Raw genomic sequence first — 12514 nt, forward strand, 5'->3', positions numbered from 1 at the left:
ATTTAATGCGATTTGCTCAGTTGCTCCTTAATTGTTATGTAATAGCCGACCAATGTTAGTGATTCTCTATTTGACGATTTGTATTTTGTTAATAATTCATTTTAGTACATTATTTGACGGTTTTTGCTCTAAATTTTAAAGAACCGTTTGGATTGACATAAAATTTGGCATACGCATAGTCAACGTGTCAAAGAAAAAAGTGATATTGTGCCGATGTGTGATTTTGCCCTGGGGGTAAGTTTCACACCTTCTCGGGGGTGAAAAACATACGTTCAAAATACGTTTCAAAGTCCGAAATTCGATAAAATGCCAAACTCTAAGCAACTTTTATCCTATACCTACAGTTTTTTTACCAAATTAATACTTTTCGAGTTATTTGCGAGTGAATATTATGTTAATTTTTCAACAAAACAAACACGTTTTTAGACAAGTTTTCGCAAATAATTCAAAAAGTAAGTATTTTATCGAAAAAACCGTTGTTAGCAAAAGTATAGCTTGTTAAAAGTGAAAAAAATGGTGTACACATGTAGTCTCTAGACCTAGTAGAAGCCTAGTTATAGCTAAAGAAAAATATATTCATATTCGCCAAACTTCAAAGAAACATATTTCAACGTGAAATAACCAAAAAATTAAGCAATTTTTGGAAAAAACTCATAACTTTTTTGAAGAGTTTAAAAATATTGTGTCTATTATGATCTGTAAGTGTCATCGATTCAACGTGCTTAGATTGGAAAAAAAAGGTTTTAAAATAAAATTTTTAAATTTTTTAATTTTAAAAAAATGCTCTTTTTCACAATAACTTAAATATTATTAGTAATACCAAAAATCTTAAAAAGTAATAAAATGTACGTTTTGCTTTTCTGAATATTTTGGATTTCTTGTTTTCCGGTTCGACAAAAATCGGTTATGCTATAGTTGTTCAAAGTTTGCATACACTAGGGATTAGTGACTCGTTCAAGCCATTTTAACTACAGCCTTTTCAAGAATAAGCACTTTGAACCGCTGAGACTTACAGATCGTATAAAGAAAAAATGAGTGAAGTAACTTGTGAAGCGGTAACGATTACTTTTATTTGACATACTAATAAGGGGGTGCTTTTCGCGATTCCTTTTACCAAAAAATAAAAGGTACCAACAATTATTTTGAACATAACTCACTTACTTTTAAAGTTAGAAGTTTTTTAAAAAAACAAAAATAAACCTTTTTTTAAACACTTTAAATGGGTTGAAATGAGTGTTCCCCGAAAAGTCTTCCGTTATTTGGTTATTTCTCGATGAAATATTCGATTTGGAATTTGACGAATAAGAACCTACTTTTCATTAGCTACAACTTTGCTCGACTAGGTATACGGACTTAATATATGCACCATTTTTTTCATTTCTTTATAAGCTATATTTTTATATAGAACATTTTTTTGGACAAAATACTTACTTTTTGAGTTATTTGCGAAAAACCGTGTAAAAATGAGGTTATTTTGTTGAAAAATTAACAAATTCACTCGCAAATAACTCGAAAAGTATTGTCTTGGTGAAAAAACTCTATAGAACAAAAGTTGCTTAGAATTAGTCATTTTATCAAATTCCGAACTTATTTTGGACATATACTTTTTCACACCCCAGAAAGAGGTGACACTCACCCCAGGGCAAAAGCACACATCGGCACAATATCACTTTTTTCTTTGACTTATTAGCTATGTGTAGTATGCCAAATTTCATGGCAATCTAATCGGTTCTTTAAAATTTAGAAGTTTTGCATTATTTTACCGTTAAAGAACGTAATATTTATAATATTATAACTCCTTGACATCGAGTTTCACTGTTTTTTTTTTATAAAAGTGTAAGGCTACGGGATCTACATCCTTTTATTCATCTCTTCGTAAAATCCGTTTGTTACCCCTCTCTTGAAGGCGCTCTATTTCATACGATTATCTCGTTTATTATAATTACAAAAAAATAATCATTTTCAGATATGTGGAAATTATTTAGATAATGATCAGCAAAACCGTAGTGTTCAAGAAGAAATAAAGGGTAAGTAATTTTTATAAAAGTAATTGGACGTCGTAAGTCCTATATTTTCACCCAAAGTATTCGAAAATAGAACTGGAAGTCGATATTTGAACTCTTCATGTAACTTTGCGTCGATTAATATAATATATACGATTTTACTAATTTTGAGTCATTTCTACTAAACTTTGGGTCATCATTGTTTAACCAGAAACGACTAAAGATTCGAAAGTTTAACGAAAACCGGAACTAAAGATTCAAACTCAACTTTTCAATACGCTCCGATTGATGTGTTACATGTGCTATTTCTGCGACTATAGTAGCACTAATGGTTAGAACTTAACCGGAAATGATATAAAAACCAAAATTTTACATTTGTTCTCATCTTGATAAGGCACGTCGAATGATATCTCGATTATACTATTTTCGACTTTAAAACATTTCTTACGGTTGCAACTCTAAAATCGAAAGCCCGATGTCAAATTTCTCGTCTTTAATACTATCCTTGGATTATAATCTTTCATTCGACACCTCACTTGGGCCTTGTTATGCAAAAAGAAACTAACCCACATTTTTGAGGAAAACAAGATAATGTCACATATCGATATAAAAATGTGTATTCTACATTGTGTAAAAAGCAACCAAGCTATTCTAAATATTAAACCATGAAAAATACTACTCCAAATTATTTCTGTTTAATAATAGTTCATTTAAGATTTCGCATAAGACAACCAACCTACTTGGATTGTTCGTGTGACTGAACAAAGTGCGTTCGCGGGTGCCTGTCGACGACTAGTCGGCGACAAATTAGCAGCAAAACGCATGCGCACTTTAAAATGATATAAATAATATCGTTAATAGATAAATATACAAGGTATATTTACCTAGTATAATTTAACAATTAGTTATTAATATTAATTAAAAGTAAATATACCTTGTTTATTTATCTATTAACGGTATTATTTATATTAAGTGAGGTTAGAAATTGTCGGCGACAATTTGTCAACTGTACCCGCGAACGCACTTATTATTACATTGCACTGTCGAAAAGTACCAGCCAAGTGGGTTGATATTGTTATGCCGATTACGGTTCCTGGAATGTTGCATCTTTTTGTTTTTACGTGTAGGTACTGACCAATATTAGTTCGTGCTTAAATATTAAAATATTTATTGTGTTATATCTATTATATTATGAAGAAGTCTTTGAATCTTTAATGCGAAAAATATGTTTAAATCAAGAACTGTTAAAATAATTAAAGCGGCTCGCGAAATTGCAGAAAATAGTAAGTTTTAGGATTAAGGCTATGTTTATCTTACTTTTTTAAATATTATGGTTTGTTGTTTTGACTGATTATCGCATATTTTTTATTTGTATTGATATTATGTTTAATAGTAGAAATTCTTTTGTATGGAATTACTGAGTTGACTGAAATTATTCGGTTTTATTCATGGATTTTGTGGGTTGGTTGGATTTTGCAGATTGCATTTTATTAGATATATTTCCAACAGCAAATAGAAACCAACCCTCAATATGGCTATTTTTTTTGTAAACATTTATTAGGATAATTTTGATAATACTATGATAAAATTGCTCTAAAATTAAACTATTGATTAGTGAAGTTATCATTTAAAAAAATACGACGGAAAATTAAATATTTAGAAAAACATAAAAAGTTAATTTTCTCTTAATTTACAAATTGAGGGTTGGTTGCTTTTTGTTTAACATGGCCCACTTGTCATTCTATCTGTATTAATATCGGATGAGTTGTATTCGCGGAAGGACAAACAGACAGACAGACAGTCATGAAACCGGAAGTATATATTTGTTCTCTTCTTGCGAAAGCGCGTCGAATAATATGTCACTTGTACTATTCCGCTGACTTTAAAACAATACTTCTGGTCGCATTTTTAAAACCGGAAGTCCTAGGCCAAAATTCTCAACTTTAGTAACATCCTTGGAATATAAGCTTTCATTCGACACCTCATTTGTCATTATACCTGGTATAATGACCGAGGAGTTATATTTGCGCTCGGACGGACAGACGGACAGACAGCCTAGGTCAAATTTCTCACCTTAGTACCATTTTCGGATTATAAGCTTTCATTTGACACCTCATTTGTCATGGTACCTGGTATAATGACCGAGGAGTTATATTCGCGGTCGTACGGACAGACGGACAGACAGCCTAGGTTAAATTTGTTACCTTTAGCACCATCTTTGGATAATAAACTTTCGTGTGACACCTCATTTGTCATTCTACCATGTACAGCGTGTTTCAAAAAGGTATGTCATTATTTAAATCACGCATTCCGGGGACAAAAATAAATTGATTGAATCCAACTTACCTTAGTACAAAAGTGTACACAAAAAAAGTTACAGCCCTTTGAAGTTACAAAATGAAAATCGATTTTTTTTCATATATCGAAATCTCTTAGAGATTTTTCATTGAAAATGGACATGTGGAATTCTTATGGCAGCCACATCTTAAAAAAAAAGTAAAGTGAAATTTGTGCACCCCATAAAAGTTTTATGGGGGTTTTGCAAACTTTTGTGTACGTTCCAATTAAATTATTATTGTGGCGTCATTAGTTAAACACAATATTTTTAAAACTTTTTTGACTCTTAGTACTTTTTCGATAAGCCAGTGTTATCGAGATATTTTGAATATTTGTCGAATCCACCACATATTTGTGTATGGTTAAGTACCTATGATATAACTGTTAATAATCTGAAAATTTATTTATAATTTACATTTTTAGGTATATTTTGAAGAAGAAGCCACATCTCGACACATCAAAAAAAGACTAAGAGGCAAAAAAGTTTTAAAACACTGTGTTTACTTAATGGTACCACAATAATAGTTTAATTGGAACGTACACGAACATTTGGGGGGTTTAAAGGAACAAAACCCCCATAGAATTTTTATGTAAACATATTAAAAAAGAAGCCGCATCTCGATAAAAATTGACTTATCGAAAAAACACTAGGAGGCAAAAAAGTTTTAAAAACGTTGTGTTTAACTAATGGTACCACAATAATGAATTAATTGGAACGTACACAAAAGTTTAGGGGGGTTTTACGTGAGAAAAACCTCCAAAAAAATTTTTATGTGGTGCACTAATTTCACTTTAATTTTTTTACGATGTTGCTGCCATAAGAATGCCACATGTCAATTTTCAATGAAAAATCTCTAAGAGATTTCGATATATGAAAAAAAATCGATTTTCATTTTGTAATTTCAAAGGGCTGTAACTTTTTTGTGTACACTTTTGTACTAAGGTAAGTTGGATTCAATCAACTTATTTTTGTCCCCGGAATGCGTGGTTTAATTTATGACATACCTTTTTGAAACACCCTGTATAATGACGGAGGAGTTGTGTTCACAGACAGACAAACAGACATGGACAGACGGACATGGATAATTCAAAGTTTTCACATTCTTTCAAAATTGGGTGAAAACAATAGGTCCGCTTTTGATATTTTCATATACCTACTATGTAAAATTCATGCATATAAAAGTCAAGAATTTGATATTATATCACATTTTCACCATTCATTTATTACTAGCAAGCTAATTTTTCGTCAGTAGCTTTATTTTGAAGAGACGCCCAACTGTTGTTCTTACAAAAATAATTTTTGTTTGTGGTAGTTAACAGGGGTAGCAGGGGTGAAATACACTAAGCATCAAAATTAACGCACCACCTTAAAAATGGGACATTTTTGACGTCTCGTATTTCCTAAACCTGTTGTCCCATTTGAGTGATTTTTTAGTATATTATAGCTTTATTCTTTAGAAATATCGACGTAATAATATTATTGCTAAACAGGTAAGCGTCATTGTATACCGGGTGTAACAATGATAGTGTGTTTTTTCCTCAAAGTTTGGAACACCCTGTGGACTATTCTGGCGTATACAATATATTGAAATTAAAACTCAACTGTAGCCTTAGGCTTTCTTAACCTTTTGCTTTTCGATTTATTTGCTTATGTGGGATAATAAAATTTAGGTACTTTAACAACTAGCCATGTTTTTCATCCATACAGAGTGTTTCTAAATAAGTGCGACAAACTTTAAGGTGTAATTCTGCATGAAAAAATAATGACCATTTGCCTTATAAACATATGTCCGCAAATGCTTCGTTTTCGAGATACGGGATGTTGATTTTTTTCTTACAAACTGACGATTTATTTATTGCTCTAAAACCGGTTGATATATGCAAATACAATTTAGAAGATTTTAAGAGGTAGTTATTGCGAATTTTTTGACATACAACTAAGAATTTTATATTCACCATTGGCGTGCATACGGGTCATATTACCCGGTCATATTACTTGTATGCACGCCAATGATGAATATAAAATTCCTAATTGTATACCAAAAAATGCGCAATAACTACCTTAAACTACCAAATTTCATTTGCATATCCCAACCGGTTTTAGAGCAATAAATAAATCGTCAGTTTGTAAGAAAACATTCAACATCCCGTATCTCGGAAACGAAGTATTTGCGGACATATGTTTATAAAGCAAACGGTCCTTATTTTTTCATGCAGAATTACTCCTTAAAGTTTGTCGCACTTATTTAAAAACACCCTGTATTGATGAAGAACATTGCTAGATGTTAAAGTACCTATATATATATATATATATATATATATATATATATATATATATATATATATATATATATATATATATATAATATCGGTTTACAACGTTCTTCGACGTCTTCCGATTTCCAATCTCCATCTCGTTCTGTCATTCCATAGATCGTCCTTGAGTTCTCTGTCCCTGATTTCTCTATCAACTCCTTCTCTCCAACTTCTTCTAGGTCTTCCTGGTCTGCGCCTTCCTCTTGGTTGCCATTCGAGGATTTGTCTTGGTATTCTATTCTCCGGCATTCTCCTTACGTGTCCGTACCAGCTGAGATGTTTCGTCCTTATGTCGTCAACAATAGTATGTGTAACCCCCATGATTTCTCGGACTCTCTCGTTTGTTATTCTGTCGCGTCTAGATATTCCCGCTGAACGGCGCCAGAAGTCCATTTCTGTTGCTCTAAGCATTTTCTCTGTTCTGTCTTTTAGGGGCCAAACTTCGCATCCATATGTTGTGATGCTTTTTATTATAGTGTTATATATTCTTTTTTTATTCTCCTTAGAAATATTTTTATCCCACAGTACGCTGTTTAGTAAGGATATGCCTTTCCTCCCCTGTATATTTCGTTCCTTAATAGCTGCATCTAATTTTCCGTCTTGAGTGATCTTTACTCCCAGGTATTTGTACCCTTCACATAATTTTATTTCTTGATTTTCCTCTACTCGGAGGCTATGTTGGTCTCCTCCGATACTCATGTATTCAGTTTTTTCCATATTCACTTCTAGGCCCCACTCTATAAACTCTTCTAATAGTTTTCGCATCATGTAACTAAGATCTTCAGAATCCTGTGCGATGATCACCTAGTCATCCGAAAAGCACAGCGTGTACAAAGTTGAGTCCGTTAGTGGTATGCTCATATTCGTACATTTTTTCTTCCATTTGTTGAGTGCTGCTTCGAGGTATATTTTGAATAGTGGTGGTGAGATACAGCATCCTTGCCTTAGTCCTTTAGTTACTGTGAATCCAGGTGTTATGAGATTTCCCGTTTTAATTCTTGTTCTTTGTTGGTAGTACAACGTTTTTACGGCTTCAGCCAATTCTATATTTACATTTGTTTTCTCCAGTGCCTCCCATAATTTAACCAGCGGGACACTATCATACGCTTTTCTAAGGTCTACAAACATCAGATGGACTTCTTGGCCACGACCAACTTTTTTTTCCATTATCTGAGTAATGGAGAAAACATGATCTATTGTAGATCGACCTGCGCGAAAAGCAGCCTGTTCTTCGGCTTCCATATTTTGGTATTCTTCTTCTATTCGATTTTTAATAAGTTTTCCATATATTCTGCTGATACTACTAGTGACTGCAATTCCTCTATAGTTTTCAGGTTTTGATTTATCTCCCTTTTTGTGGATAGTGCTCAGATGTGACTCTTTCCATTTTTTAGGTATTTCATGGTTATTCAAGCATTGCTGGAAAATTTGTCTTAGCCGCTTAATTAAAACTTTAGGTCCATATTTGATAAGTTCCGGAGCTATACTTCCTAAGTACCTAACTTTTGTATTATCCAACATAAGCGAATGAATCAACAAGAATAATGATAAGAAAGTTTAAGGCTACGGTTGAGTTTTAATTTCAATATTTTATATACGCCAGAATATTGCACAGGGTGTTCCAAACTTTGAGGAAAAAACACATTATCATTGTTACACCCAGTTTACAAAGACACTTATCTGTTTAGCAACAATATTATAACATAGATATTCTTCAAGAGTAAAGCTATAACATATTAAAAAATCACTAAAATTGGACAACAGGTTTAGGAAATACAAAATCAAAAATGTCCCATTTTTAATGTGGTGCGTTAATTTTGATGCTTTATCTTGATTGGACGATTCCCAAAAATTTATTACCAACTCAAATTTTTTTGTTAATTCTCAAAATAATTATCTCAATTAGCCAAAAAAAATTTGTCCTATAAAGTGACAGGTATTATCGGAGTCCCCCTTTCCAAAATGTATCATCACATATTAACCCAACATGGTATCATCAACGTGGTATCATTAACGAGGTCATGAATAATGATTACTAACCACCTGATTTTTTTATTGGTTAGTTAATATTTATATGATTTAACACCCACATTGTCCTACAAATTGTGTGGTACGTTGTCCTGGTACTAAGTTCACATTTGTTAATACTACAAGACCATTTTTTTTATCGATAACTGTGGGACAAATTAAAGTTACCACGTGTTAGGTTAGTGTACTTTTAATCCAAATAACAATGCCCTACAAGAAAACAGGTATTATGTGGCTAGTTAGTCTGACAAGAATTGTCATTTTCGTTTCTCTAAAATGGTTGTTCTATACAGTGATGAGTGCGCTAATAACCGGCAAAATAACGCAAAATATGGAAAACATATTAAGTTGTGAGATAAAAAGAAATGGAACTAGCAGATGTAGGAAATTTAGCAAGAGAAACCTATAAATTTACATTATATTTATTGTTTCCCACCTTTAGACCTATCAGAGGAGTATGTCAACTAAAATTGTAACTGTCACAGTGGTAGTTGTCAAACTCGTCCGATACGTCTAAAGGTGGGAAACAATAAATTGAATGTAAATTTATAGGTATTTGTTGCTAAATCTCCCACTTCTACTAGTTTCATTTCTTTTTATCTCACAACTTAAGATGTTTTTCATCTTTTGGTTATTTTGCCGGTTATTAGCGCGATCATCACTGTATAAGTAATGTTTATATTGACGCAAATGTCACGCACACGACATTTATGACTTGAAAAATGAATGAAATGCCAATCAAATTATTAAGTGTAAAATGCGGAACCTACTTTAATTTTCAGAGAAACATACCTAGAGTTAAAAACGCAAACAAAAAGGCTAGGTCTGGAAATTAACACAGAAAAAAAGAATGTGTGTGTACTTTGTACGCACGTAAGAAGTCATACTCCTATTATTATGATTTCAACGACATTAATATACTTTAAACAGTTTATTTATATTTTATTTAAATATTAAACTAATTTAAAAACTTACTACTTTAAAAAAAAATTTATTAAAATAATACCAAAAATTAAAAAATAAAATAATAAAACACACACAAACACATTGAAAAATGCCACAAATGATTTATGAACAATAATTGTTGGAAAAACTTTAACTAAATACGTATTTAAAAAAAATTATATAGGTAATAATATACTTAAAATCATAAAATGTATAAAAAAAATAAAAGTTTGTATTGGGGATTGAACCCGCGGACCATGGGCGCGGTTAGTTTTGAAATTCAAGTATCTTTAGATTTTGGCTAGGGAGACATATGCATTATGTAGACCAACTGATCGTTTTAATCTTTTGACAGTTCTGAATTTAACCAAATTACTTAGTTTGATTCTTGTGGAATTTAAATATTAAAATACAACAAAACATAGAGTAACAAAACAATATTAGATGAATATTGGTAGAAATTTTGTTTGGTAAACAAATTATGTAAATCAAAGCATTACATACTAGGAAGGTTTATTTTACATTCTTCAAATAGGTAGGTAGGTAGGTAACTATGTAATTTTTTATTAAGATACTAAAACATTTAGAATTACGTACCTGTTGCTTTTAAAAACTATTTAAAAGTCACTACAATTTTAATCTCGTTTTTTTCTCTGCCCTCACAACAATAAAAACTAATATACACAACATTTTTTTACTCATAACCGACATATTAAAGAATTATTGACAGTTATTATTGGGTAATTACCCAATAAGAGCACATTTAACGTTTCAGCTGCGCTCAGGACCAATACTTTTGATGAATTCGCGCACACATAAATTTACTCCAAACGCGCCTAAAGAAGTATAACTTCAAAAACAAAAATAATGATACAGACGAGAAGAAATATAGTCCCACAAAACATTATACGACATGAAAATGACATTGAAACGGTTGGAAAGTTTACATACCTGGGAGTAGAAATGTATGCCGACGGATCAGAAGATGGAAAAATACGAAAGAGAATAACGCAGGCAAACATAGCTTATTTCGCCCTCTCCCATATATTTATTATTATTATTATTACATAGAAATAAGGGCTGGGGTCATGGAGACCCATAAGCCCATTTACAAGATAAATGAAATAGTACCTACATTACAAAAATTAGTTTCGCAAATAAACTATAGACTAATAGATTGTGCACAACACTAATCAGTTTACAAACAGATAACTGTCTAGTTGATTTTTGAAAACATTTATAGATGGAGAATTTATAATTTCCGTTGGGAGACTGTTCCATATACTAAAAATACGATTACACAGAAAATGTTGGCGCCTTATCGATGAAAAGGGTTCCTTCTTCAATTTCAAACTATGTCCACGTAGTCTGCCGTGATCATCTAAAATAAACAAGTTTTGCAAATCTCCATATCCATACTTTAAAATTCGAAAGGTGATAATTAAGTCACCACGGAGTCGACGAGCTTCAAAAGTTGGTAACCCTGCTAAAGAAAGTCTTTGTTGGTAATCTGGCCTTCTTCGTTTGAAAGATAGTCTGGTGGCCTTCTTTTGGATATTTTCGAGAAGAGTTCTATCGCGCACTAATTCTGGGCACCAAACCGTTCCACAGTACTCCAGTAGGGGTCGGACATAAGTTTTATACAAACGGATAGAACCCGAAAATGATATTTTTGTAAAAGTCTTACTAAGAAGGTATAACTTACTATTCGCTTTTTTAGTAACGTTTGAAATATGCTCCGACCAACTCAAATTTTCAGTAATTGTTACACCAAGGTCACTATATGATTCCACGGTATCCAGTAAATGCCCGTCTATCGAGTAAGACAAACGAGGGTTATTTTTTCCCAAATGTAAAACCACACACTTATCTCTATTTAGAGGTAACATCCAATCCGAACACCACTTGAAGATCGAATCTAAGTCACTGTGTAAGTCTTGCCCATTGAAAAGTGGGTCAGCAAATATTTTTGTATCGTCTGCGTAGAAAGCTTTCTTAGATTTGATATGAGATTCAAGATCACTGGCATACAACACAAATAGTAGTGGACCCAAAACAGATCCTTGTGGAACACCACTTAAAACCGGTTTTTTAGATGACAGCGACTTGCCAACTCTAACACAAAACTCCCGATTTGTTAAAAAATCATTAATCTACTCAAGAAGTTGTCCGCGAATGCCGAAATGTTCCAGTTTATACATCAATTTTCTTCTTGGTACTCGATCAAATGCTTTTGCAAAGTCTAAATATATTACGTCCACAGGTCGTTTTTTATCCAATGCTGCTGTCCATTCATTAACACACCACAGTAAATTAGTCATGGTTGATCTACTTTTCACAAAGCCATGTTGTTGTAGAGGAATAATATTTTCTCGAAGTAAAAATTCTGAAAGACACTCTGTGATTATTGATTCCATAACTTTACAAATAACAGGTGTAAGGCTTATTGGTCTGTAATTATTGGGATCTAACTTATTTCCTTTTTTAAATATAGGTGTCACCGAAGCGCTTTTCCAAGTTGAAGGCAAAGAGTGTGCATTAAAAGATGAACGCATCATTAGTGATAGTGGAACAGAAAGGACATCTGAACATTTTTTCAAAAATAATGTAGAGATTTTATCGGGCCCTGGAGATGAGTTGTTTTTTAACTTGTCAATATGGCGCTGAATTATTTCAGGTGAAAAATCGATATAATCAATTTTGGGAATAACTCGTGGATTACTGATTATAGGAAACTGATTTTGAGACGGTTCAATAGCAAAAACTTTAGAAAATGTATCTGCGAGAATGTTAGCGACCTCATACGTATTCTGACAAATCGTTTCATTATTCTTTTTTAACAGTGGAATGGACACTTTAGAAGACATAGCAGACCTAACATATTT

General features: G+C 32.4%; 2 protein-coding genes across 18 annotated transcripts in view; one reads left to right on the forward strand and one right to left on the reverse strand.

The window, feature by feature from the left end:
- Nucleotides 1–12514, reverse strand: part of LOC114337883 (prominin-1) — a 940102-nt gene that overhangs the window by 608865 nt on the left and 318723 nt on the right. The gene's annotated exons all lie outside the window — the stretch shown is intronic.
- Nucleotides 1–12514, forward strand: part of LOC126889875 (fibrinogen C domain-containing protein 1-B-like) — a 50836-nt gene that overhangs the window by 4588 nt on the left and 33734 nt on the right. For all 3 annotated transcript variants that reach the window (XM_050658577.1, XM_050658579.1, XM_050658578.1), the window contains exon 2: nucleotides 1967–2027. In XM_050658577.1, the coding sequence (XP_050514534.1) occupies nucleotides 1967–2027 (61 nt within the window). The remainder of the gene's footprint in view (nucleotides 1–1966; nucleotides 2028–12514) is intronic.

This window comes from Diabrotica virgifera, chromosome 8 (genome assembly GCF_917563875.1).
Source record: "Diabrotica virgifera virgifera chromosome 8, PGI_DIABVI_V3a".
Taxonomy (NCBI): domain Eukaryota; kingdom Metazoa; phylum Arthropoda; class Insecta; order Coleoptera; family Chrysomelidae; genus Diabrotica; species Diabrotica virgifera.